This window comes from Stigmatopora nigra, chromosome 2, assembly GCF_051989575.1.
Source record: "Stigmatopora nigra isolate UIUO_SnigA chromosome 2, RoL_Snig_1.1, whole genome shotgun sequence".
Taxonomy (NCBI): domain Eukaryota; kingdom Metazoa; phylum Chordata; class Actinopteri; order Syngnathiformes; family Syngnathidae; genus Stigmatopora; species Stigmatopora nigra.
In genome coordinates this window covers 1408784-1435392 of record NC_135509.1, presented here as the reverse complement: position 1 = coordinate 1435392, position 26609 = coordinate 1408784, and the positions used below count along the sequence as shown (strand labels likewise).

General features: G+C 39.5%; 1 protein-coding gene across 1 annotated transcript in view; it reads right to left on the bottom strand.

The window, feature by feature from the left end:
- Nucleotides 1-1763: 1763 nt before the first annotated feature.
- The window catches only part of tbc1d32 (TBC1 domain family, member 32), a 36444-nt gene continuing 11598 nt past the window's right edge, over nucleotides 1764-26609 (bottom strand). The window contains exons 24-41 of the mRNA XM_077744224.1: nucleotides 26367-26489; nucleotides 25071-25179; nucleotides 24131-24224; nucleotides 23937-24062; nucleotides 22459-22545; nucleotides 20743-20806; nucleotides 20134-20249; nucleotides 19475-19629; nucleotides 19250-19372; nucleotides 18823-19011; nucleotides 18214-18529; nucleotides 17953-18124; nucleotides 15342-15509; nucleotides 15010-15218; nucleotides 14467-14738; nucleotides 13926-14094; nucleotides 8408-8499; nucleotides 1764-1872 (exon numbers count right to left, since the gene is read on the bottom strand). Coding sequence (XP_077600350.1) covers nucleotides 18413-18529; nucleotides 18823-19011; nucleotides 19250-19372; nucleotides 19475-19629; nucleotides 20134-20249; nucleotides 20743-20806; nucleotides 22459-22545; nucleotides 23937-24062; nucleotides 24131-24224; nucleotides 25071-25179; nucleotides 26367-26489 — 1303 coding nt within the window. The 3' untranslated portion in view covers nucleotides 1764-1872; nucleotides 8408-8499; nucleotides 13926-14094; ... (3 more) ...; nucleotides 17953-18124; nucleotides 18214-18412. The remainder of the gene's footprint in view (nucleotides 1873-8407; nucleotides 8500-13925; nucleotides 14095-14466; nucleotides 14739-15009; nucleotides 15219-15341; nucleotides 15510-17952; nucleotides 18125-18213; nucleotides 18530-18822; nucleotides 19012-19249; nucleotides 19373-19474; nucleotides 19630-20133; nucleotides 20250-20742; nucleotides 20807-22458; nucleotides 22546-23936; nucleotides 24063-24130; nucleotides 24225-25070; nucleotides 25180-26366; nucleotides 26490-26609) is intronic.

Here is a 26609-nt window from a genome sequence, read left to right as displayed (position 1 = left end):
CTGAAAAGACAAGTTTCCCTTTAGTAAACATCAAAAACTAATATAATAACAAATATTATTCTAACATAAAAGATTAATTCCCCCAATAAAACCCCCTCTGGTAATTGCCACCTTAATGGGCGGACTTACAAACGTCTTCCCTCCCGTTTGACACTTTTAATGCGATAAAGACGAAAAGCACGACAAGGTCATAATAAAAAAAATCCCCCTTCCCCGTTGGCAGAGACGTCGAACCGGTAATCATCGGGAAACAGGTAAATAATTCCTCGGCGGGATTAAAAGTAAATAACTGCAGGGGGATCGGCGGGTAAACAAATGATGTTCATCACTTCCCGCCTAGCGAAGGCCTCGGGCTAGAATCCTTTGATTTGTTGTCGGCGCGTGGGGATAAAAAGCCGGCGCGCGACCTGCGAGGCTACCGATCGATAGCATCGCAAAAGAGGGGATAAAAAAGACGGAAATAATAGAACCCATTAAAACATATAGTCGATATATAAAACACAATAGCACGCGTGGCTAATGCTAGCTTGGGTTTTTTAACTCGATGGCAGCGATTGAGTTAAAGGACGTAAAAGTACGGCGTAGCCAGGCCGCTTTACGGCAGAAAATGTCCGCCTCAGCAGTTTAGGCGTGAATTGGCGTGCGCGGAATATTAAAAGAAAAACCTGCCGCGCTTTCTTATTATTATTTATTTGATTTTATAGCGCTCGGCATGCACTCATGGGAGATGCACTTGGCGCCTAGCCCAGAATTGGAGTGTGTGTGTCTGTGTGCACTCATTCACTCTGATGGATTGCTAAATGAAGGTGAGTGAGTGAGTGAGTGAGTGAGTGAGTGAGTGAGTGAGTGAGTGAATGTCAAGCGAAGTTAAGATAGCCATAAATTAGCATTAGCAACAGACAAATGACATTAGCATATTTAATAATGCTACCATAACGATTCACATTGTGAAATGAAAAATAAGTATCAGGAAGAGAGTCATAATCAGTATGTATTCATATGTAATATGTTGCATGGACTTACCTTAGGTAGGAGAACATTATGCTAGTTCTCCATGAAATGTAATGGCAAAATAACATAGTATGCTACTATGTCCACATATGTACACATGTGAATGCATGTTGCATGGACTTACCTTAGGTAGGAGAACTTTTTGCTAGTTCTCCATGAAATGTAATGGCAAAATAACATATTCTGATATGTCATTTTTGGATGTTATTTGTTCTTGTGAAAAGTCAGTGAATCTCAAGTGAAGTTAAGATAAGGTAGAAAGTCATAATCAGTATGTATACATGTGAATGAATGTTGCATGGACTTATCTGAGGTAGGAGAACGTTATGCTAGTTCTCCATGAAATGTAATGGCAAAATAATATGTGCTAATATGTCATTTTTTGGATGTTATTTGTTCTTGTGAAGAGTGAGTGTATGGACAGGTGTACAAATGTTAGCGATGGAGTTTAAGAGAAGAAGAGGCCCTTGATTTATCGCAGCTAAACTAAAAATAAAAACACACAAAACACACAGTGTGATAAAGTGTGTACTTTGCACTAATGAAGTCATGAATGCTTAATGTGAGTTATGTCAACGTGGCGAGGATATCGACGCCACTAAAAAAGCTTCCCCACCTTCCACGTCCTATTCGTCAATAAAAAGGGCAACTTCTGCTAAACTCCATCTCTTATACTCCCGTTTCATTGGCTGCCATCGATGGCCAAGGACTGGCCTTCACCACCAATGGCGCCAATTGCGGTAAAGACTTACCGGTGGATGCTTGTCCAAATGGGTTCCGATCACAAATAGGATTGATTGTTCAATCACTTTTTTTCCATCCTTATCAAATCAATTGGGATTTCCATAGTCGTCATTGTCACTGAAAGAGAAATAGATAGATTAATTTGATGCATATCAACATTAATGGTAAGATATTACATTGTATTGAATGCTCTTATTGTTATTATATATATGTATAAAGAGATTTAAAGTATGTGTTGAATGCATTGTTGTAGTATTAGTAGTAGTAGTAGTAGCAGTGGGTTATTATCTATAATTCTTATAAAACAGGATTTATGATTGTGCGAGTATGTTAAGATTCTCTCGCTACGTTTGTCCAAACTGTGCAACGTAGAGAGCTGAAATTGTTTTCTACAAGTGTGTAAACACAATCTTTTATTTGTAAAACATACATTTTTCCCCCCAATTTTTTTTTAATAGCGCAACAATTGTCTTTTGGTTCTAAATGGAGCTATGCTAAAGGGAATGTCACACAATGATGTAGCCATTTTGATCCATATGTATCGTGCATGGGATTATTATAAAGAGGTCCGGTTGATACTTTTCAATAGTTGTTGCTGTTATGATAGCAGACAAGAAGTTGATTAGGGAGGCGAGGCGCATTTAAGCCTTGGCAGAGGTCTCTTAGCACTTTGCTTTAATCACGCTGATGTAAATTGGAAAGTCACTTTCACTTTGAAGCCCTGCTGACGGAGGCGGAGAAGATGGCGGCCGCAAAAGGACAAGGCCGTCCTTTGATTCTCCACCGTCGCCACATCTCGACTTTAACGTCGGCGGCGGCGAATAACGCTGGTTGTTTCGAGTCGATGCTCAAAGACGGCTGACCCAGACGCACTTGTTGGATTCCCCAAACGTCGGTAGTGAACACGTGTCGTCGACAAGGAGATGACGACGGTAGGCGAAGACGACTGGAGGATCCACGGCGCCCCCGTTGGTTGGCCCGTTTGATGTCGATGGAGGCTAACCCATGCGGGTGAACGTCGAAGTAGGAAAGATGACAGCCGAGAGAAGGCCTAATTACGGTGGAAGTTTATTTATTTATCTGCATGCTACGATACAACTGGATGCATTTCAAAACAAGACAAATGACGGTGGAAAACAATACTGTGGAATGCCAAAGGTCTTTTTAAATAGGGGATTTAATAAGATTAAAAAATGGCAGAAGACTGCAAGATACTTTGACGAGATTGTTTTACAAAATTAAACTGTAAATGGAATTTTCTGTTTTTAAAAAGTATTGTATTTTAAGGGCTATACATCTTTAAGAAAAATGATAAAACCAAAGCTACACCCAAAATATATTTGTCTTAGCAAGATATTACAGTAAGTTGCTCCCAAACATAACAATAAAACATTCTGCATCTCAACATCGATCGCTAACGCTTTATTACCAACTTTATGCTTCTGTCAATACACAAAAATATATATCCAGATGTACTCGAAATCGATGCTAACGTCATCAGCAACTTTACAGGATGACAAACGTCTTTACTTTTTTTAAGAGTGGCCATTCCGTTAACATGACTCCACCTCCCTCGTTCTCCGGCACCCCGAAAAAAGCCAACGGGAGCCCAAGAAGGAGAGGACGGCGGCGGCGCCCGTAAAGATGACGGACGCGCGGGGCGGCTGTTTTACGACCCACGCCGGCACTTCATTAAAGCGCCAATGAAATTGATGGGCGGCTATAATTGACCTCTGGAAACCTGGACTGGGAGTCTGTCTGGCGCGCCAGACTATTAGAAGAACTTCCTTCTGACCCACGTTGATGGATTCTCGTTTTAGGGCAAAAGAGCAACAGATGAAACTGATGATGTCATTTTTAAGAGTCGGAAACAGTTGGATGAAAGAAAAATCTGTTTGTTAAAGTACAATGACTACAGAATAATGTAAAAGACATCAAGATATGCAAAAATATATACAAAAAAATACATAACAATTGAGTCAAATAGAAAATATATCAAATCAATATATCTAAATAAAAATATAATTACAAGACCACTCTATTCAAAGGCTATTTTCTAGGCATGGGGTTACAATAATACTTGATTATGCAAAAATAGGTGAGTATCATATTTATATGGGGTGAAGCATAGAAAATTGTTCCTTAAGAAGACAAAAAATCCAATAAAAATTCATTCTTAATTTTCTAGACCTACAATACATAGTTTTTTATCAACAAAGTTGTTATTGTTGTTTTTTGCCAGCACAGCAAGACCCAAAGGAAGGTGTCACAGTGTTTTATTATGAAGGCGAGTGCTGTGTTTGTGTATCTTCTTCACAACAGTAAATCACTTTTTTAGTTTTTAGAGAGTTTAGATTTAGTTTTTCTTTTCACTATTAGTCATTGAATTGGTTAGACGCTAAGCAGGAGGGCGTCCAATCAAAAATGAGAACCGTAGTTAGCATTAGCAAAAGATTTTGGACGATTCCGAAATTTGCCTGTTGCCATTTTTTCTGAAACACGCTTGCCGCAGTCGTCGTCCGGGTGAATAAAACATGAGGCGTGTCGCATTCATGGCGGGTGACAGGTCGCCGCCATTGATGTCTGTTCAGCCTGACATTTGCTAAGCAGCCGCTCACCGTCTCGCCGCCGCCGGTGAGGCCCGATCGTTTGTTTACTCTGTTTGTTTGTCGTCTGCCTACTCGCCCTCGCCGGTAGATGTTAAGTCGCATTTTTGGGGGTTTTTTTTGGCGGATTATACGGCGGTACCGGGGCCCGGAAAATGTGCGGTTGTCACTGGAAAGCTAAAATTTGAGAAAGCATGGTTTGTAAATAAGTAAATTTATTTTAAATATAATAAAAACATTTAAAATTCCATCGCAAGTGTGTCGTCACTGGGTAAAGTTTGCATAGTTTCTCTGGGCTTGCGTGGGTTTTTTCTGGGTACTCCAGTTTACAAGCCACGCCCACAAGTTATCCACACTACAAGGGGATGTTCAACTTGGGAATGATTGGAATGATCCGTGACGTGTTGCGTGCAAATAAAATGAGTTGTGTAAAATACAAAAAAAATGAAATAGAAGAAAATGGAGAACAAAGAATGGTGCAGTGTTGCATCATTCATGTTCACCTCCTCCCTCGGCGAGTTCCTAGCGTTAGCGACGTGCTCGCCTCCCGCTTCATTTGATCACGCCGTGCGCTCCGCCAGACCAAAATGTGACGCGTGTTGACGCTCACAAATGCGGCAGAAACCTTACGGCCACTCTTGGAAATGCAAATGAAATAATTTTGGCCACATTACAGACCACGCCCTATCATGTACATATAAATGGCAGCCCAGGTTTTAAAAAAAAAGATGTATTCCCCTCTTATAAATATGATTGTGTATTCATGAGCATCTTTTTCACCAGAGGCAGCTGTCAAAAGTGAAGCCTGTTCCTATAAAGTAAGAATTTTGAAAGAGTTAACATGGTTCTGGCTGTTTTCTTGTTACAATCTTAGAGTTATAACAACTACAACTAAGCAACAGAGAACGCTCACTTTTGTTGTCAATTCAGAATTCTGATTGTGACATCACAACCGGAATTCTGATTGTGACATCACAATCGGAATTCTGGTTGTGACATCACAGCCGGAATTCTGATTGTGACATCACAACCGAAATTCTGATTGTAACATCACAACCGAAATTCTGATTGTGACATCACAACCAGAATTCTGATTGTGACATCACAACCAGAATTCTGGGTGACATCACAACCAGAAATCTGAGTGACATCACAACCAGAATTCTGGGTGACATCACAACCGGAATTCTGATTATGACATCACAACCAGAATTCTGATTGTGACATCACAGCCAGAATTCTGGGTGACATCACAACCAGAATTCTGAGTGACACCACAACCAGAATTCTGGGTGACATCACAACCAGAATTCTGATTGTGACATCACAACCAGAATTCTGGGTGACATCACAACCAGAATACTGATAGTGACATCTCAACCAGAATTCTGGTTGTGACATCTCAACCAGAATTCTGGTTGTGACATCACAACCAGAATACCGATAGTGACATCTCAACCAGAATTTTGGTTGTGACATCACACCCGCCGAAGAAGCGCGACGCAGCCTCCAGTGGGTGAGCGGAACGCAAACATCCAGCCGCGAGACGAGCGCTCGTTACTAAAATAAACTCTGGTCTCTTCTGGCGTCTTCTTCGGGCTGGCGGCGTCGTTTGCTCGCCGGTGAAGATGAAAGTCGGACGGGCCGTGGGCGCATCCGCGGGGGCCGCGCTCTCGGCGCAAACCTCATTTAGCGACGCTCAAGAAGCCGACCAGAACACGACGGCGAGCTTTGATCAGACGGCGGATGAACAGCCGGCGGCGGATCAAGTTCTTGTTCGAGGCGGTCAAGCGGAAAATAAGATAACACGGCGACGCTACAGATGAGCAATATCACAGTCAAGTGGGGACTTTGTACTATTCTTAATCCCACCATTGGCGCTATCAGTATTTACCCGCACATTTCTGTCCGGGGCGCCAGATTGTTTGATCCAGTTTTTCAAATGAATCAACAACCTGTACTCATCTTTCTGATCCTAATGACTGCATTACAACGCTACTTCTAGTCATGTAGCATACTCAAATATACATGTTTTTGTACCCGGTGGACGAGTGGTTAGCTCGTCGGGCTCACATTTGGTGAGTCATGGGTTCGATTCTAGTTTGGTCCTCACTGTGTGGAGTTGTCAAGTTCTCTCTGGGCTTGTGCAGGTTTTTTCCGGGTACTCCGGTTTCCTCCCACGTCAAGCACCCCCTGTGACTCTTGAGAGGATAAGTGGTTCAGAAAAATGAATGAATGTTTTTCTACCCTTATTCCCTAGCCTCCTGAGAACAAAAAAATCATAAAATGTACTAAGTGAATAGCAATCCCTAAAGAATGTTAGCATGGGTGTTTTTATTTTATATTTTATTTTAATTTGAAGATCCAAGGGGAATTTCTATCGATCCGTTTGAAGTGTTAGCGAGCTGCTGGCTCCTCGGGCCGATGTTATTTGGAGGTTTGGACATCACACAGCATCCGTGAGGAAAGATCCTGCTTGCCACTCATCAATTCTTCATGCGGAAGGAATCCTATTGGGCCCGGCTGGGAGAATGCAAACATGGCGCCGCAAACATGGCGCAATGCTAACTCGGCTTTATTTGCATGTTATCTCATTGCTTTCCCGATTGTGTGATATGAATTTGTTCGGAGTGGGATGTCGTTATCACCTCATCATTATTTTAATGTTGTCTCGTTGGAATCGCATTAATATTATAATTGCGCTCTGGTATTGGAATGTAATGTGGGTTGTATTATGGAATGAATCTGGATGGAGTTTTATTTTATGTTATTTAGATTTATTTCAGTTTTTTTTACCACCTTGGTGGATTTAACTAGTTTCTTTGTGTTCAAGATACCCTAAAACCATTTTTTTAAATTTACAGGATCAGTTTTATATTAGGAAACGGAAGAGGTAATTTTATTTTATATTTGTGAGGTCAAAGAGGTCAGAAAAGGAATTTCTTACTGCTCCAATTTTTGTTTATATATTTATTTAAGTCATTTTAAACTCAATATTTGAGGTCTAGAATGATTATTATTCTCTTCTCATGTCGTACAAATGTTCTTTCATTCATTTCAACGGTAATAAAAATGTCTCTGGACGTTATTTAATTTGCTCAGGCGACCCTACGCTTGACAAATGCGGACGCCACGCGGGGGAGTCGGCGGGACGACGTAGGGAGCCCCAGGACCTAATTACATTGCGGTCGTAAAAAATCACGGGATATCCAATTAGGACCGGCCTCTGGTGAAAATCCATGGAGTGGCGGGAGCTAGAAGGCAGCGCAAATTGCTAGCAGAAGTCCACCCAGACTCAGCAGGATACGAACGAGTCGGCCTTTGAGAGCTTTGGTCGCCGCGGAGACGGGCTCCGCCGGCATCGTTAAACGCCAATTATGATCCCATTGGAAGTGGGTGACATCGTCAAGTGGAGCCTGAGCGTCTGGGTTGGAGACTGACAATCGTTCTGATGGGGATGCCGTGTTATTTGTCAAAGTCAATTTTACGGTTTTTTATTGGAAGGTTTAAGTTTATGTTTTTCTATACTGATAATTGTATATTTGTGTTTATTATCCACGGTTGTATGTTTACAGAAAATGTCATTATTTTGTGTTTAGGGTCGGTAATTATGAATGAACAATAGCGAAGAAAATATTCAATTTCTATCAACATGTTTGTGTACGTTCATTTTAATCGACGGAGATATTTTTAGCGTCGCATTTACAATTTATGTAAGATTTATAATTGCACTTAATTAAATTGTATTTATTGTATGTTTTTGTGGACAATGTGCATGGGTTTATAATCAATAATTGTATGTTATGGTCACCAATGAAGTGTATGGGGAAAAAATATGGTATGACTGACAAAAATAAAAAGACTATACTCTTTATTTGACCTAAACCCTAAAAAACAATGCAAACAATCACTCACCTTGCATCATTTAGATGTTTATGGCCAACCATTTTATATTTCTATTCATCAGACATGACAACAATTGTATGTTTCGTCTAATAAATCCCTTTATTAAAAATCAACAAGTGAAGGACCAATCAGTTGCTTACCTTTCACTTTTTGAAGAATCAATAATTTTATCGTATCTAATCCATTCCAATCCAATCCAATCAATTCCAATCCAAAATTCTTTGCCATCAACCTGCAAAAAAAAACATGTACATTAGCATACATGACAAGTACAAAAGAATGATAACACATGCTAACAGACACATTAGTTAGAATTCTGACTTTAATTTGATGCAAAGAATTCCGTACACTTGAATTGTCCACCACGCTAAAACTAAAACACGAGCTTTCCCTTTTTTTTTCTCTACACTTTCTCCATTTGATGTCAAAATGATTGACACGCGAGCACCCGAGCCATTAACATCCACAAATGAGTGTGCTGATAGGCCGCAAATGGCTTGAAAGCCACTTCCCGACGTTGCTCGGCAAATCGCTGGCATTTGACGGAGGCGGAGTGTTAATCTGCGCTTTTGTCGTGTCGTTCCGGCACCCCCGAGACCTGAAAAGATTTTAATTTTATTTTTTTTCTTGCCTAAGCTACATGCTAGCTAAAATCCAATCCTTTGCTATAAGCCTAGGCAATTAGTTTTAAAAATAACGACAATAAAAAATTAAATGTTTCCGCTTTAGGAATTTAAAAATGTCTGCCAATGAGATCCACATTTTTTTTAAATTTTATTTCCTATAGAGCCCATTGTTGTTTGATTATAAGGATGTGTAACAAATGGCTTTTTATTAGAGGGAGACCTCGGGTTACGATATGTTTGACCTACAAGCTTTTTATGACAAGTGTGTCTTGTCCGCCATTAAGTCCTCCGCGCCATAATTTATGTTAACCTGGTGGATCGTGCTTGGAGTATATTTGCCTTTTTGAAAGGGAAAAAAATGGGGTCTTCTTAGTTTAGCTGAAAAAATGGCAATTACCATGGAAACCAAGCAAGTAACATCATTAAAAAAACACAGAGGAATTGACGCAGATTGAATGACGCCAACAGTCAAAGTCAAACAATTTCTGGTGTACGAATAGAAGACAAAAAAAATGAAAACATTTCTTTTTATTGGGCAAAAAAAACATTCGTTGTTAGCATGTTAGCACAGACAAACTTATCGTCGAAATTAATAACAAATGTCGGAGCTTTTCATTAAATTGTACGATATAAAACATGCTAATAGCTAACATTACTTGCTCATTTCAGGCTTTATTTTGGAATCTAATTTAGCTTCGGTATATTGACGATAATATTAGCATTAGCAAAAAATAAAGGAAAATAACAAGGCTGTTAGCGCTCCAATTATTTAATCCAACTTGCGTTTCCCTCCATTTTCTTCTTCTTTTCTTTAGCAATTCGCTGACCGCTGCGCTAGCTTTTGTCGTCCGTCTTATCTTCCCTTTCTTTTTTTGTTTTGTCTTATCGCGGCTAATTAGCGGGCAATCCGCGGAGGATAAAACGTCGCTGCCTTTGAAGGAGTTTCCTTTTAAACTTCATTTCCCAAGAAGGAAAATTTCTTGGCATCGGCTTGGAAATATTGACATGGCAACAGATTCGGGAATCCGACCAACATTTCCCATTTTTCTTCATCTTCTCGGCGTCTTATCTTTATTTCCCGTCGCTTCGGCCTCCGGAGAGCTGCTGTGACATTTCGGGAGGGGGGGAGATGAGTGAGAAATTCAGATGGCTTCAACTCAGCATCCCACTTTTCGCCAGTCGTCTCTTATTTTTTAATGCCCACTTCTTTCCCTGCTTGGCTGTCAATTTTCTTGGAGGTTGTGGACACTTTTCTTTGCAGCAGGTGTCCAAGTTGAACACATGTTGGTGTCGTAGCGAACAAAGGTGCTCGGCGGGGTAGTTTCCGAAAGATAGCCGACAATAATAAGTGGAAGGAGGAGGCTTCAAATGAGTAATACTTTTCTTTTGTGGGTCTCGATGATTGCAGGGAAAAGTTTGCTTGACGACAAAACAAGTGTTCTGAAAATGTACTATTAATTATTTTACTGGATCGATAGACGTTTAATTCGTTTTAAATGGGAGGGACTAATCAAGTAGTTGATGATGCTAAAAAAATGTAAAATTGTTTTATTTTTATTTTCTATTTACACAATATTTTGTGTGAGAATGTTGTTTGGATACAGAATATATTTCCCTTTTTTGTGTTTTATTTTTAGTTCTTTTCCACATTTATAAAGTAGTAAAGTGTAAATAATTTTTAATGACAACGAAGGGAAAGACAGCTAATTTTAAATACAAAAAAATTAAACTAAACAAGTAAAGTTAATACACAAATATTCTAAGTTGCTGATTTTTTTCACAGAAGATAATAAAGACATCACAACTTGTATTCACCCAAAAAATGAATAAATAAACATTGGAAAATGAAATAAAACTACAATTTAAGGGCTGAATTCACTGATTAAATGACAGCGTTTCCCCTAAATGTGAGCAGGTGTCCAAAACAAATGAGAAATGACAAATTGTTTTCGCTTCCGCTGTCAAACGTCGCCGCCTGATGATCACGGGGAGGTTTTAGCGTGGAAAAAAATGGCGTTCTTTTGTGATTTTACAAGCATCTGTAACGAGGCCTACTTGAGACGCACGTGCTAAAATCCAAGTCAAGCAAAACGCCTTTTTTTCAGTTCAATCGTCACAAAAAGACGGAAGCGCTGACACTTTTTGAGCTACAAAAAAAGTGTATAATTTCTATTTAAATGTCGGTTTGTACTCAAGAACTTGAAAGATACAAAAGGGGAATTTTAGGGTTGTGAGGTCACAGAGGTCAGAATAAGAATTTTATGGGAACCTGATAAATGATGAAGGTATATTAATTTAAATCTGAGTTAATATTATTTGGGAAAATGAAGTAGAGTGCCGCTAATAAAAGCTTAGTAGCTGAAAGTCATAGCCGCTGGGGGGTACTTTATTGAAATTATTAGATTGGACTTCACTGAGGCAAAACCCGTTGTGCTTTTGTTTGGAAAATAAACCCAAAAAGCACAAAACATTATTTTAATCCCATTTCCCGCTTGGACAGAAAAGCAGACTCGCTTACGAGCAAGTCATGCAAGCAAAAGCCGGGCTTTAACACCCATTTATTTTCACGGCTGCGTTTTAGTTCTTTTTCCAAGAAATTTAATCGTTATTGGAAAAATGATTCATACGTGTTGCGTGGGGAAATTACTTTAATGCAAACAAACGATTTCTCGGGGAGCGGATCGAAGCGGTCAATGTTTTTGTTTATTTTAATGCGAGTTGTTAATGTCTGTTTACTGCTTTTTATTGAAAAATTTAAAAATACTAGAAAATATTTGGTATTGGGAGGGTCAAAACGCAGACTTGAATATCCATAAATGAACTGGAACGGTGTTAAAGTGGTTAGTACGTAAGTCTCGCAGTTCTGTGGTCGAGGGTTCGAACTCAGGTGTGTCCTCACTTTGAAGAGTTTGCATGCTGGCATGGGTTTTCTCTCTGGTTGCTCTGGTTTCCTCCCACATCCCAAAAAACAAGCAAGCTAGGCGAATTGGATGCTAAATTACCCTTGGCTATGATTGGTTGTCACCAATTCAGGGTGTCCCCAACGTTCGTTGGCCATGTAACCGTGGTAACGGTTAACTATGCCAAAAAATACATTTGGCAGTTGATATAAAACATTGTCAAAATTGGGCTAGTGGAAATTAGCAAGCCTAAAGAATAGGGGACACCTTGAAAAACAATAAAAGTAGACTTTGATAAACAGACCTGCCAAGCACCTGTCAATCATCCATCAAATCTAAACATCCTTTCCCGCGGCAACATCAGTCATACTTTCCCACACAGAAGCCGTCTTTTACGCATTTGTCCTCTCGTTCTTCTTCTTCTTCTCCTGTCATCTTCCACAAAGACATCGACGCCACCCACGCTAAGCCCGCCTCCCTCATCGCCGGGGGTGACGAAGGCGCGCCGAGGGGAAGACGATTTTTCTCCGCGCCGAAGATAAGACGACAATTCTTCAGAATATTTGTTATTTTTAACCCTAGGACGATAACTCGCTGGATCTGTGGTATTGACGTCACGATGCCAGCCCTCCCGATCTAAAAAGATTGGACGTCCATCGCCATCAGCGTCAATGTAAAATGTCACGACATTATCTTTTCATTTATTCCGGCATTTTTAATATCAGAGGTTGTTTCCGGGTCGGACGATATTTTTTGGAAGGCATTGATTTTTATTTTTTTTCACCGCCACCTAACAAAAGTCGTGGCGGCCATGAATAATTCAAAGGGGCGCTGCTGATATTAACCAACAATAAAAGATAGAGATGCTAAATAAAAGATCGGGCAAAGTACTTTTTTTAATATTTGATGCTCACCCCGGCAGACCTCCATTTGACAAGAAAAAGTACAGAATATGACCTCCATATTAAAAATATATCAGGTGCATGAGAATATTGATGATGTCACTGGATTGTAAAGCAACATCAAATGACTTTAATGGCTTGCAAATAATCTGCCTTTTTTGTTATTTTTAAATAGTTTTGCTTAAATTCCCTGAATCGATGGACAGCCAATTGCAAAGCACGAGAAAACAAAGGACAACCAATCACATCTAGGAGCAATTTATTGCTAAATTAGCCTAGCATTCATATTTTTGTGATATAACAGAAAACCAGAGTACCCAGAGAAAACTCACAAAAACCTGAAGAGAGCATGCAAACTCCACACATTGAAGTATCGAACCTAAGACCTCAGAAATGCGAGCCCGTTGTACTTACCACTCATCCACCAGGCCAGAACATTTTTTTAGTTTTGATACAAAATGGTTATTTACTATTTTGGATTAACTTGGCCTGACACCTGAAAATGACAGAGTGCTCTTTTTGGCAAAGCAGTCAATCAGTGACATTCACCCATGGCCTCCTAAAGAGACGCTTCAATCAGGCCCCGCCCCCAGAGACCCCCGCAAAACACAAAAGTGTGTACTTGCGTATATTTTGGTGTGCAACCTCTAGAGTGCTGACATTCCACTTTGCGCTAACACTGACATCGGCCTGACATTTTCTATCCCGTTGCTTCCCCAAAACGTTTTTTTTTTGGCGCTTTAACGGTAAAATACGGCTCGAGAACGGTTAGAAAACGGCTATGAATTCTTCTATTGTAACTTTTTGCTGGACAAAAGCATATTTTCAGGGTGAAATATCACAGTTTTATGGCCGGGTCTAGCCTTTTTGCAGGTTTATATGGGTTTTTTTTTTTAACATCAAAATGATGGATTTTACGGCATACCTGTAACATTTTAGTGGTGGACTATAATATGATCGTAACCTTGTGTTTTTAAAGTGAAGCAGCTTTTTTTAAAGATATATAATAGATTTGTGGACTTGGTCAGTTTTTTTTTTTGCTCAAGATACAATTTTACATTGACATTGTTGAGTTAATATATAGGTATGACAATATTAAAGGAGAAAAAAATATTTTATTGGATTATTACATTTTTACAATAATATTGAAGACAAAAATGTTTGGGTTTGGTGAAGGTATTTCGTAAAAATAAAAAAATAAACAAAAAACAACAGGTGTGTGTAACTTACCGTTTAATTTCCATCCTTCCATTCGTTGAATTCAACGAAAACATTTTTGGGAGGTCCTTCTATTCCTTCTCCATTCGTTGAATTCAACAAAAACATTTTTGGGCGGTCCATTTTTTCCTTCTCCATTCGTTGAATTCAACCAAAACATTTTTGGGAGGTCCATCTTTTCCTGCAATAGAAAAAAATAACTTTGGTTAATATTAAGGTTTGAAGAAATTCCTACCAAAACTTTATGTACTTTATGAAAATGGTTTACAAAATTAAAACTGATTGCGCATAATCCTGCAAAAATGAACATAAAATTGTTGGTCATCAACACACAATTTGAGTATTAGTCGGGTATACAAAAATAACTTGTTATCTTTCCTTGAGAATATATTTTTTAAATCGTCATGGTTTTCGTTGAAGAGAAACGTACAATTGTGAAGTAAAAAAAAAACCCACCTTGGCCAACGTTTTCCCATTTTTATCCGCATTGGTGAAATAAAAAAAATAAAAATAAACAAAAAACAACAGGTGTGTGTGTGTGTGTAACTCTTACCGTTTAATTTCTATCCTTCCATTCGTTGAATTCAACGAAAACATTTTTGGGAGGTGTATCTATTCCTTCTCCATTCGTTGAATTCAACCAAAACATTTTTGGGAGGTCCATTTTTTCCTTTTCCATTCGTTGAATTCAACCAAAACATTTTTGGGCGGTCCATTTTTCCTTCTCCATTCGTTGAATTCAACGAAAACATTTTTGGGAGGTCCATTTTTTCCTTCTCCATTCGTTGAATTCAACCAAAACATTTTTGGGAGGTCCATCTTTTCCTGCAATAGAAGAAAATAACTTTGGTTAATATTAAGGTTTGAAGAAATTCCTACAAAAACTTTATGTACTTTATGAAAATGGTTTACAAAATTAAAACTGATTGTGCATAATCCTGCAAAAATGAACATAAAATTGTTGGTCATAAACACAATTTCAGTATTAGTCGGGTAGTACAAAAATAAGTGTCTTTCCTTGAGAATATATTTTTTAAATCGTCATGGTTTTCGTTGAAGATAAACGTACAATTGTGAAGTAAAAAAAAAAACCCACCTTGGCCAACGTTTTCCCATTTTTATCCGCATTGGTGACAACAAAAATTCCATCACGGGAGACGATGGAAAACTGTTTAAATTATACTTGTTGGCAGCAGAGTCAGGTTTTTAACAGGCTTACGCTGGGATTTGCGGGCAGGCCTCCTAAATCCAAAGACAAATGCAACTTGGATCGGTAATAATGTGTCAAAATATGTCAAGATTTTCCTGGTACAAAACAAAAAAATAAGGAGATAGTGGGGAGCAGGTGGATAAGTTCTGTCACAACTCATACATCCCATTCTAGCTGCAATGCAAATTTGCCGGCATCTTTATTAACGACGAGCTGACCTTTTCCCGCACGCTTTTCATCAGCGGACTCCGACGTCATCCCATTTCCACGCGCGGCAGAACAATAAGCTCCACGGTGGGAAATATTGACCGTGGCAAATGGAAATGCTAATGGAGGAGTCCCCGAAGCCCAGAGGTGTTCCGCCTGCATGTCCAATGGAGATGAGGCTGGAAAAAGACAGAAAAAAAAGAGAAGCATTTGAGCGGAAAGCCATGATGAAGAACATTAGATTTTCAAAAACAGATAAGTGCGGAAGCAACAGAAGGGGAAAAAAAGGACATAAAAGCCATGGCGCTCGACATGGATCATTTGTTTTTTGGCATTTAATGGGAAAGATTGGACACTGTTGACTAAAAACATACAACCATAAACACACAATTGTTGGTAAAAAGCTCAAATATTGACCTTTAATTATCAATGGTTGTGTATTTATGGTTAGTAAAGGACTATAGGCAGTGTTTTTGACACTGGTAAGTTGTCATTTCTGATGTAAAAAGACCGTTTATTTCAATTAGAGTCCAAAAAGCTCGTTAGTGGGTCGGCTCGACCTCGGTTTAGCGATGATAGCGCCTAATGGCGGTGCTGTTGTTAACGGCGACCCTTTTTAAGGCAACTGCAGTCGGGTAATTGTTGATAATTAGCATGACGAGACGGCCGCGAGGTGTCTCGCTAAAGTTGGAGAAGTGCTTATCTTCAAGGCATTTTTGCAGATTTAACAAAATGGAATTGCTATGTGTGGAAAGATTCGAAGGAAGCAATTGGATGCTTTTATTTGCATTTTGTACATCTGGTGAACATTCTTCTCCTGTCAACATCATTTAATAGGCAGCCATAGACATATGAATGACAGTTGACCGGAAAATAGATGGCTGAATGTAAACATATAAAAACATTTCTGTACTTTGGCATTGACTTACTATTGTTAAAATGGCTGCTGCATTTTCAACTCATTTTGAAAATACTGGATTGCCCATGAATATACATTTGCTGAACTTCAACATAGAATTGTGGACAAAATAGCATTTACTGGAGACAAATAAAACGCAATTGTAAACATGAACATTAACTTTAATACTCACAATTGTTGACCTTGATGGTGCGAAATAAATACCCTATTGGCTATAAACATACAACTACATTCCGTGAACATATAATTAGTAAAAGTATATTTGATGGAAACCCATTAACATCCTTGAAAATCATACTATATATACCTTAAATATACAATTGATCAACATACGTTTCTCTACTACAGTAATCCCTCGAATATCGCAAAGTACGATCACCCCTAGCATCCGATATTCATTTTATTATATTACAAATGATCCACTATTTTGCTGGATTTTCCAACTAGCGTAGACACAGATGTGGCCGTGAAAAAAAAAGTTCCGTTTCTTTCGAAGGCCGACTACGGAGTCAACATGCTACGACCGAGTGTTTCTGTCTCTAACTCGCCCGGCGACAGTCGAGTCACCGAGTCAGTGACTGTCTCCCCTCATAAAAGAGCTCCTCGTCTCGCAAAGGTCAGCCGTCCCCCCGTAACGCATCACCCGGCGCGCCGTTGGGCCTGTCGTGGGATGGGATGAGATGAAGTTTAAAGAAAAAAACGGGTCGCACGTCGCCTGGGTCGCCTCACTCGACCCGGGGAAACACTTGGCGAGTGTTCCGGCACCCCGAGAGTCCGCCGTGGTGTCCGGAAGGTCAGCGCGGAGTTGCGTGGTCGTAAAGTCAATTGAATTCTCGATGGGATTCATGGTGGCAATAACACATTTGCAACAAAAGGACAATTTAGCGCTTTAACGGGCGAGAAGAAATGACGTTGTGAGAAGCCAGAGGCAAAAGTACAGCTATAAAATTGTCAAAGTTATTTAGGTTTTGCTCATTATAGTAAAGCGAGTGCAAGTCCTGTGATTAAAATGGATTCTTTACAGCATAAGACTATTTTATTCTTAGTATAAACACACAAATGTTTTCAAATTCAACAGTTTATTAGTCTTTTCTTCCTTTAAACCATCTTTACTTTTTGTCTTCACTGACAGGTTTTGCCATCCTCCCAAAAAATGTAATGTTTTTCTTGAGGAAAGGTTTGCATACATTACCATGAATATAAAGTCTTATTCACAGCGGCTAAAAAAACAAAGAATAAAAACGCAATTTTATCCTTTTTTTCTTATTTTATCCGCAGGCTTGTCACGTCATTAGCGTCCAACCTCGCAGTGGGTTTGACAGTGCGCATGCAAAAATACTGCTTTTTCCTATCCGTGTTTGACATTTACACGCAGACTTTCTTTATTGTTTTCTTTGTTCAAAAGCACTCTCAGAGCCACTTGAAACAATTTCGTTTGTGACCGATTCCCGCCTAACCGCCACAGTCATCTATCTGGAGGATCGAGGTGTTTACCGACAAAGTCAATAATTGTATTTAAATATAAACCTAGAGTAAACTATTCCTGTCCTGGACATACATTTTTCATAGTCTCCTGGTGTTAAATAAGAACTGAAAGGTTCAAATTCATCCTCTTGACGATATAGTTTATTTCTTACAGTGCTTTAAAGACACATTTGAATAAAAAGTACACGAAAAAGTAAATGCAATGTATTACCACCTACCTCTCTAGTTATAGATGAGTCTTTAGTGGCATGTCACAAAAGTCTTTGGGCATCTTTCATCACGACTCCCATTTGGGTTTTTGCCACGTGAGTCATTAAAAAAAGTACAAAAGTCAAGCTTTGGGGCTTCTGGTAACGATGCAAGACCCACAAAGGAGCTTTCATTGCGGACCTGGAAATGGAAGGCAGAAAAATTAATTTTACATGAGCAGCTAGGCTTCGGATCGTATCGGGAGTTTAAAAGATAAAAGTTATACCAACCTAACTCTTTTTCAGGAATGTTGAGGATTATGTGGCTCATTGAATTTTGGTCTGGACCAAATATGGACTTTTCCTGGTGTGATTAGGACCTGAGAGTGACTATTGACTAGCCTTGAAAGACTCTAAGTTGGCTACACATTATTTAAGACCCAAGCAGTGGCTCGATTGAGTTATCAGGTCCTGTCTCCATTCTGGTTTACTACATGGGCTGGTAAATGGTCTTCAGGTCAAGGAGCACGAGACTCCGGTAGCGTTTTTCCAGGAGTTCCATGTATTCCAGGTAGTCGCAGAACCGAAAGCCCCGAATGGGTTCCTCCTACAAAACATGAACATGATTAAGATATCTGATTACAGCCTTGACACGCCACCATCAGTGTTAAAAAATCCCCCCGCGGCTAGAGACTTCAAACTACTCCGGCACGTCGTCTGTCTTTTTAATTTTTAATTTGGATGAAATATAGATATTACTCTTGGTGAGACAGGCCCACGGTGAGAGTGTAAAAATCTTGGCATTGTTCCCATTGACTTCCAATCCTTTTTGACTTGAAATCCTAACTTGAAATGATCTGAAGCTCTTGTGAGTACCTGATCTCGGTTCTGGCATCTCACCTTGAGGAAAATCTGCAACTGTCGTGCTTGTGTTTGCTCCAATAGTTGTGGCTGTAGATGTTTGAAGATGGCCAAGCAGGCGTAGACCTGATAGTCGGCTCCCATTAGCGTACATATACAGACATAGTGGTAGATCTCAGGCCAGTCTAGAAAGTTCCAGAAGCACTGCGTCAGCCAGTGGATGCACATCTGCAAAAAGAAATCATAGCCACTGTAAACAAACACATCAACAATGTATTTTGCTCACGCACGTACACCTCTTCAGGTGCGTAGGAGTGTTTGAAAAACGTCGCCAAGTTGCACGAAAGAGGCACCGAGGAGCCCTTAAAGAGCAAGAAGACGAGCGGAATTTTAAGTCAAACCCTTTGGAGATGCAAATTGGAATGCGGGGAAATGACGGAGGTAAAGCGAGGGAGAGTGAGCTTACCTGCGAAGGGGTAAAACCGGACATCTTGAAGGCGGCGTGGACGAGTTGGAGTTCCATTTTCAGGAGCATCTCCACGTAATGAGCTGTGCTCCAGTACAATGGAGATATTCCAGAAAAGTCCACCTGTGGGTGCAAATTTCGATTATTTTTGTCCCTAAAAATTTGATTTTACAGTTCTGACAGTGAAGAATAAAGTAAGGGAAGAAATAGTGGTGTGGTACTCACAGAATTGTGAATACTGGCCGGCCAGATGAGGGCAGACGTGACCAGAGAGGACAAATTTCGTAGAACTCTCAAAGATCGTTGCCAGTCACCTGACATTATCAAGAAGACAGTCGACGTCAACCAATCGTGGCCTGGGTATTCGTCCTGATTCATCGCTGGCGTGTAGACTCAAGGATTATTATCGTAATTATTGTGAATGCAAAGTGAACGAGTGATGAATAAAAATGAGATGGCGAGCGCTTTTGGAAGTCATTCCGAGTATCCCCGGGGCTGGTTTTTCTTTTTGTGCTCTGATTATATTGGAGAAATAAAAGAATAAAACGAGGCCAAGTGCCTGATTTGTCTGCAAATAACAAACAGCTAAACGGCAGTTTGACGCCGACAGACGGCCTCGTCAATCCACCACGCGCTATCGCGTTGGCACAGAATTCCAAATGACGGACGGCTCCCGTCGGAAAAAGTACTTTTCATCTGTAAAGCAACCAAAATGAAGAGAACCACATCAAGTAGAATAATTGGATTCTTGCTCCTTCGGCTTCGTTGGGAATTTCAATGTCACTCAGACAACAAGCCCCTTAGTTTGAAAGCTTCGTTTTTTGAAAATTCATGGTGAGACTCTTGAAATGTGGGCCTGCTAAAGAAGATTTGTCAAAGGATACTGTGTCCCGAGGATGTGGAGACCCTTCGCCGAGATAGGAAATTTTTGACGTGCCGCATGAGGAGTGTCAGGTGACCTGATGCTTCTTGTGGGAGGAGTTTAAGCGAGATGCCGTACCTGTGGAAGGTAATGTGGGAGTCAACCATTATTGGTCTAAAAAATATCTACTTCAGAAGTACAAATAGCTGAATTGTACTGGAAAATTAAGGATTTTAGGGCTGGTTGGATAAAGAATTCCAGAATTTTTGGATCAGTCAAGACATTTAAAAAATATTGGAACACTTGAAGACCATCTCTGGAAAAAGGGAATTCATTAAATAATAAGAAACGCCCTTGGATTGGTGGGTTGTTCTCATTACTAAAACACCATTAAGAGCAAATGATGCTGACATTTAAGTTTTCCATTTGTAGTAAAATGGCAGGGTTTGAAATACCCGTGAAAAATGGCTGGTCTAAAAGTCAAAGACGGCGTATTATGGGGCCTCCTGTGGAGTGCTGAATCACATTTAGTGGGTTTTTTTTAAGTAATGATTGGAGATGGGGTCTTTGAAATAAATAGCAAATTACCATAAAACAATTGAATTAATACAAGAATGAATAAATGAGTTACCTGAGACAAACATCCATCCCGAGGATTTCCACGGGTGACAACTCTACATCGTCCACACACATCTCTGTAAAAAAAAACAAATAAAAATTCAAGGAACAATTTGGCCATGAATAATTATCTCCAACTCGTAACAGGTTGGACATCTCTAGCCGTAAATGGCAGAAAACGATCCAGTCCTAAACACACGCCATTTTCTTCTGCCACTAAAAATGTAATTGTGTGTCAGAATGGCATTTAATGTTGAAAAATGTCTCTGTGGTTTCCTGCCGTTGGGACAACATCATTTTTTTTATTGTTATTATTATTACAGTTTGCAGCAAAGGGGAGAAAACACAAATTACAACATGATTGTACACACATTATGATGCGAGACAGGCGTACGTCTAACTAAACGATGACTAATGGTAAAACTATCGTTTTTTTTTCGAAGAAGAATAGGAGGGCAGACGCGACAGAGGTTAATGCTCGCCAAATGAGCTCGCTCTCGGCACACAATGGGGGCGCCGGAGTGGGGTTGAGGCGGCAAAGCACGTGGCCCATTTGGTTTCTGATCTCTTAAGCTGTTATTTGCAGGGGTTGATTGGAGGAATTTAGGCGGGAGAAGATGGCTATGAGATGAAGATGGGTCTCTCCCTGAAAAGCTATAAAGAGGTGCTTTGTGATAAAAAGCTTTTGTTGATTTGTAATGTAAAGAGGCTGAAAAGTGATCAACAGTACATGTCTTAATGAAAACAGATGCTTGATATTAACATAATGTTAGATTACCTCACATTATACTTCATTAGATTGCTTTTACGTTGGATTAGATCACTTTACATTAGATTACATGTAATGTAAAGCATATTAGAATTGAAGAACAGAGCATGTTTTAATGACTGTTGCATGGAATGACATTAGATTATAGGACAATGCATTAGATTGCATTAAATCTTATAATATGACATTAGATTACTTCATACATTTTATTAGATTGCATCATTTTGGATTAGATCACATGAAATGACTTGTAATGTAAAGCAACTAAGAATGAGGAACTGTGTCTGTTTTAATGAGTACACTGATTTGAAATTACATTAGATAATATGACATTACACAAGATTAGAGTACAGTAGATGCAGAAAACATGAAACTGTATTAGATTACAGTAAACTACATTGTTTTATTATATTACAATGTTTTATGTTAGATTGTGGGTTTGTTGTAGAATTGAATGGGCAATTTTAATCTGTTATGCTTGTAAATTGTAAATTTTTTGTAAATAAAAAAATATATAATAAGTGAATAAAAATAGATTTGGGTTGTTCATTAAATTTGGGCAAATATAATAATAGTAATATAATATTACTATGAATAACTCCATTTTTATTTGGGCTAACTTTGTTTCTGCTGTTGATAGAATTTTTGCTAGTATGAATTTGAATACAAACCTATTTTTAATCCATCTTTTTACGTAGTATAACATTTCAAATCAATTTATTTCCCTTTTATTCGTGTCCCTTTTTTTATTGCTACTTTTGGCAGTACCTTGGAGCCATATATGTTGTCATCACACAAGCGTATGACTAGCAGGCGGTGAAAAAGCCCAGGTGTCTTGAGAACAGAAAACACGGCTGACCGCGCTGGCCTTTAGCCACCTTTCTCACGTCCGACTTGTCAAAATGAAGAGATAGAGGGAGGGGAGGTCGGAGCCAAGGATACGGCGCCGCGCTCACTGACCTTTGTTGTAGTCGGGCGGGGAGAAGAAGCTCTCCGTGGAGCATTTGGACAGATGGAGCACAACCTTCTCCAGAAGGTCAGCTAGCACTGCGAGAGAAAACAAAAACACAGGAGATGAGGACAGGAGGGGTCATAAAACAGCCGGCGCATCACGACATCATCATTGGGAAAAGCTTTGTCTGAATGGAAATGGTCATTTCAAAATGAAGGGGGTTATTTTGGTATATTTTTGAGTTTGGGTCACTTTCTCTTGGTTTGGGATGATTGGCGGTCGCTTCTTGTTGTTTGTGGTCATTTTTTTGTTGATTTGGGATATCTACTGATTGATTTTTGGGGGAATTTCTGTGTAATTTTTGGTTAATTTTTGAATCACGTTGTGTTGAGAGATTTGGGGGAATTTCTGAGTCATTTTCTGATTATTTTGGATGACTCCCTTAAGATTTTGAGCCATTTAGCTGTTGTTGTTCAGGGAATATTTCTGCAAATTTCCCTGCTAATTAGATAGATTTTGGGACATTTTTTTGTTTTAAATTTGAGGCATTTAGAGAGTCTCTTCGTTCTGATTTTTTAGACATGTTGGACTTGGAAGGTTTTAAATCGGATGTAAAACTTGGCTGGAGATAACTTACCTTGCTCATTTTTTTTGACACTCAAAAGAGAAAACCCAAGTGGGATGCTTGGACTTTCTCCAAAAATTCCCACAATGGCGTGTGACAACTAACAAAAGCAAATGTGACAAACTGTGGAAGAAAAGGCCTTAATTGATTCATCATTAAATGAAAGTGCTACAATTTGCCGCCAATAAAGGCTTGTTAAAAAGCGCCGCGCCAGCTATTGCTTAATAGGGCCCGAATAAAAGCAGATTGTGGAAAGCCGGATTTAAACGGTCGCGGTGGGGCATCCCCGCTTTAAACAGAGTTTAGCGCCGGTGTTTACGGAGAACATTTCCCCAACCGCGGCCGCCACTGGCTTTTGTCCCACCGAGTCACGGCTACGTTCGTCGGGAGCGAGCGTGACATTTCAAAAAGGACCCACTGTGACTTCTTAAAAGCTGGCTGTAGCGTGGGTAGACGTTAACGGAATCTTTTTTATCGATTTCTGACAGCGACGCGTCCAGAGAAGATATTGATTTTGAATTGGAGCCTTTTACCCACGGCTATAAATGTGTAGGAGCGTCCTAATCCATGTTATTTTTCTGACCGATCTCAAGACGCATCAATGATTGTCATCTTTGAACCAGTCTTTACAACAGAGGTCCAAAAAAACACTTGGAGAGCAGACCAGTGCCTAAGAACACAAATTTAAACCTACTTTGACTACAGTACTCCAAAAATATATTCAACTTTTCCATTTCAGATTACACATATAACAAAAATATCCCTTTATTTGTTGTTGAGTTATCTTGAATGCTAACAGAAACACAGGTTTCAGGTGATCCTTTATTAGTTTTTATGTATTTTTGTTAGTCATGTTCATACCTGTAATCTTCAGGCCGTGGTGGCCCCCTGTTGTAATTTGTCGGTAAAGTCTGCGACAATTTTCAATCCAATTGTCTTCCGTTATTATGTTTTCAGATGATGTCAGGAAGTTCATCATCTCAGTTTCTGTCCAAGAGGTGAAAATGTTACGTCCAGTTTATGGATCAACACATGTAATATGGTGGGAATCTCACCTAGTGGGTTCTCTTGGACTGTCGGTGGGTCCAAATTGTAGCAAGAAGGTGGAGGGAAGGACCAAAACATAGGCCAGGGGTAAGAATCATCTCCCTGAATGGAAAAAAGTATTTTTTAAACCCTGAATTATGTTCTTGGAGAGTTTCAATTTTTTATTTCGACTCATCACACAATAAAAACAACGAGTCTCGTCATAGGGTGTTATTGTATAATTTAGTTCAGTCAGTTATTTCTGAATACTCCTTGACAATTTTCTATTATTTATCTAGGGTGCCTAAAGTGTCTAACTTTAAAGTGTCAGTCTTGAAATCCAAACTTTTCTAATCTCAGGTTTGAAAGTGACAAACAGATTTGAACATCAATAACCGAGTGATTCATAAGACGAGAAGTTTACCAAAACAGAATTGCTGCCTATTTGGCATCTCCTATTTTCCATTTTTCTGTTTGGTGTGGCACTTATGTTTATTTTCCCCACTAAAATTTACACCAAAAATTGCTGCTGATTATCCAACAAGAATGCTGTAAAATTTGACATAATCACCATCTTTTAGAAGCTTCCAATACAATTTCCGTGACCAAAACAGATCTTTTACCTATTTAGCATCTCCTATTTTCCCTATTTTGTGTTCTCCCGAACTTTGCGCCGAAAATTGCCACCAATCTCCAACAGGAATGCTGTAAAACTTAGCACAATCAGCGTCTTTAGAGAGCTTTTGAATCCCCAGCCAGAAATGGGCCATAGCCTCTCTGTGACCTCGGTTCAAAATGAAAACCTGTTTTCTGTTCTCTGAGACAAGACTTGAATAATTGATAACCAATTCCCAATCCTACAAGGCCGCGGGCGGCAAACACGCATCGAAGCGTCCTGGGTGATAAAATGAACCATCGATAGCCGATAGCGTGAAGTAGATTTAAAATTCGGGGCTCGGCGGCGCTGACCTGCCGCAAGTCTCTCGGGGGGAGTCTCCTCTCCGAAGGTCCTCCGATCAGCCCAACGCGAACCAGCACGTGGTTCCTCTCCACCGACAAGCTGTCGATGATGACGTTTCTGAAATTGACCAAAACAGAAGAGAATTAGCATTCCTTTACTGTTTATCACAAATCAGGAGATAATAAGCTAGCATTTCACATTTCCTTACAGTTCATGGCAAATAACAAAGACTTTTATTACATCCTCGAAACCTTTCCAAGCCATTCCAAGTTTTTAATAGCAAGAAACAGTTTGGATGAAAAGTTCAATTACAGTGTTTTGCACAAAGAATGAAAACCATAAACGCCAGTCACCACGGTACATCACCGCGGCGTTAACACCTCTCATCGGATCTGTGAATTTCCAGACACGACCGCCTTTAAAGCGTGGACCCTAACAGATTGACTTCCAATCTTTGTAGTAATTTGGATTTAAAAATTGCCAATAAGGCTGAGACGATGCATTTTTACACTCAATGATTGCATCAAAGAAGGATACGCATTCAAAGGAAAAGTACTTCACTAGTGATTTCCGTTTACATTTACATGCGCCTCCATTAGCATGACAAATGGGCTTGGAACATTTCCACTGCCGTCTGCTTTAATTTATCTTACCTACAACAGACGAGAAAATTATTCTTCATAACAGTGTGTTTTTGTACTATATTTTATCATCATAACCTCATTTATAAACTAAGACAATGATCATACAACTGAATTAATGAATAAAAACAAAAATACACATTGCTTACCCAGTTAACACTTTAAAGTTGTATTATTTTTCATTATGTGTAACTCATTGCCTTAGCTGTGGAGACACCAAATTCATTTAAAAGTGGCTATGAATGATTACATTTTATCTTCGTTTATTCAAAATGGATTGGACATGTAGCTCCATCAATGTCAGGCAGTTTAATCAGTGTCGACTATTACGCTTCAGTACATTGAACAACCTGTCTACCTTTTGTACTTAGTCTGTGGTGTGCTAAAAAAAAAACTCACACATATACAGAAAATAAATAAATATTTTTTTTGGGACTGGCAGGCCACCAAATGTTTCCCAAAGCCTTCAGCAGGCGCTCAACGGCGCCACTGAGCATTTGGCATTTACGCTCTCACAGTGCTCTGATGCTTTGGGTGGAATAGCGTCGACAAGGAATCCATTGGAATTGACGTGATGTACAACAAGTCAACTCAATTCTAAAAGTAAACCAAGTGATAATTGTTTACCTAACGCTAGTTTCGGCTAAATCGGTGTAGTCGTACCCGGCGGCGGCATCCCCGTCGGGCACGTTGTCCCTCTGGCTTTGAAGCAGCGTGGAACAGATGCTGTATTGGCTCTCGAGCAGCAGGAGGGAGTCCAGACTGGAACATAGCACGCTGAGCAGTCTAGGAAAACAAGCCAATAGAATTTCAGTCCATTTCCACATCAGGAAAAACCCTTCTCACAGGTGTATATATATATATAGATATTTTTAGAGTCAGTAAAATAATTTCTTTAATAACATT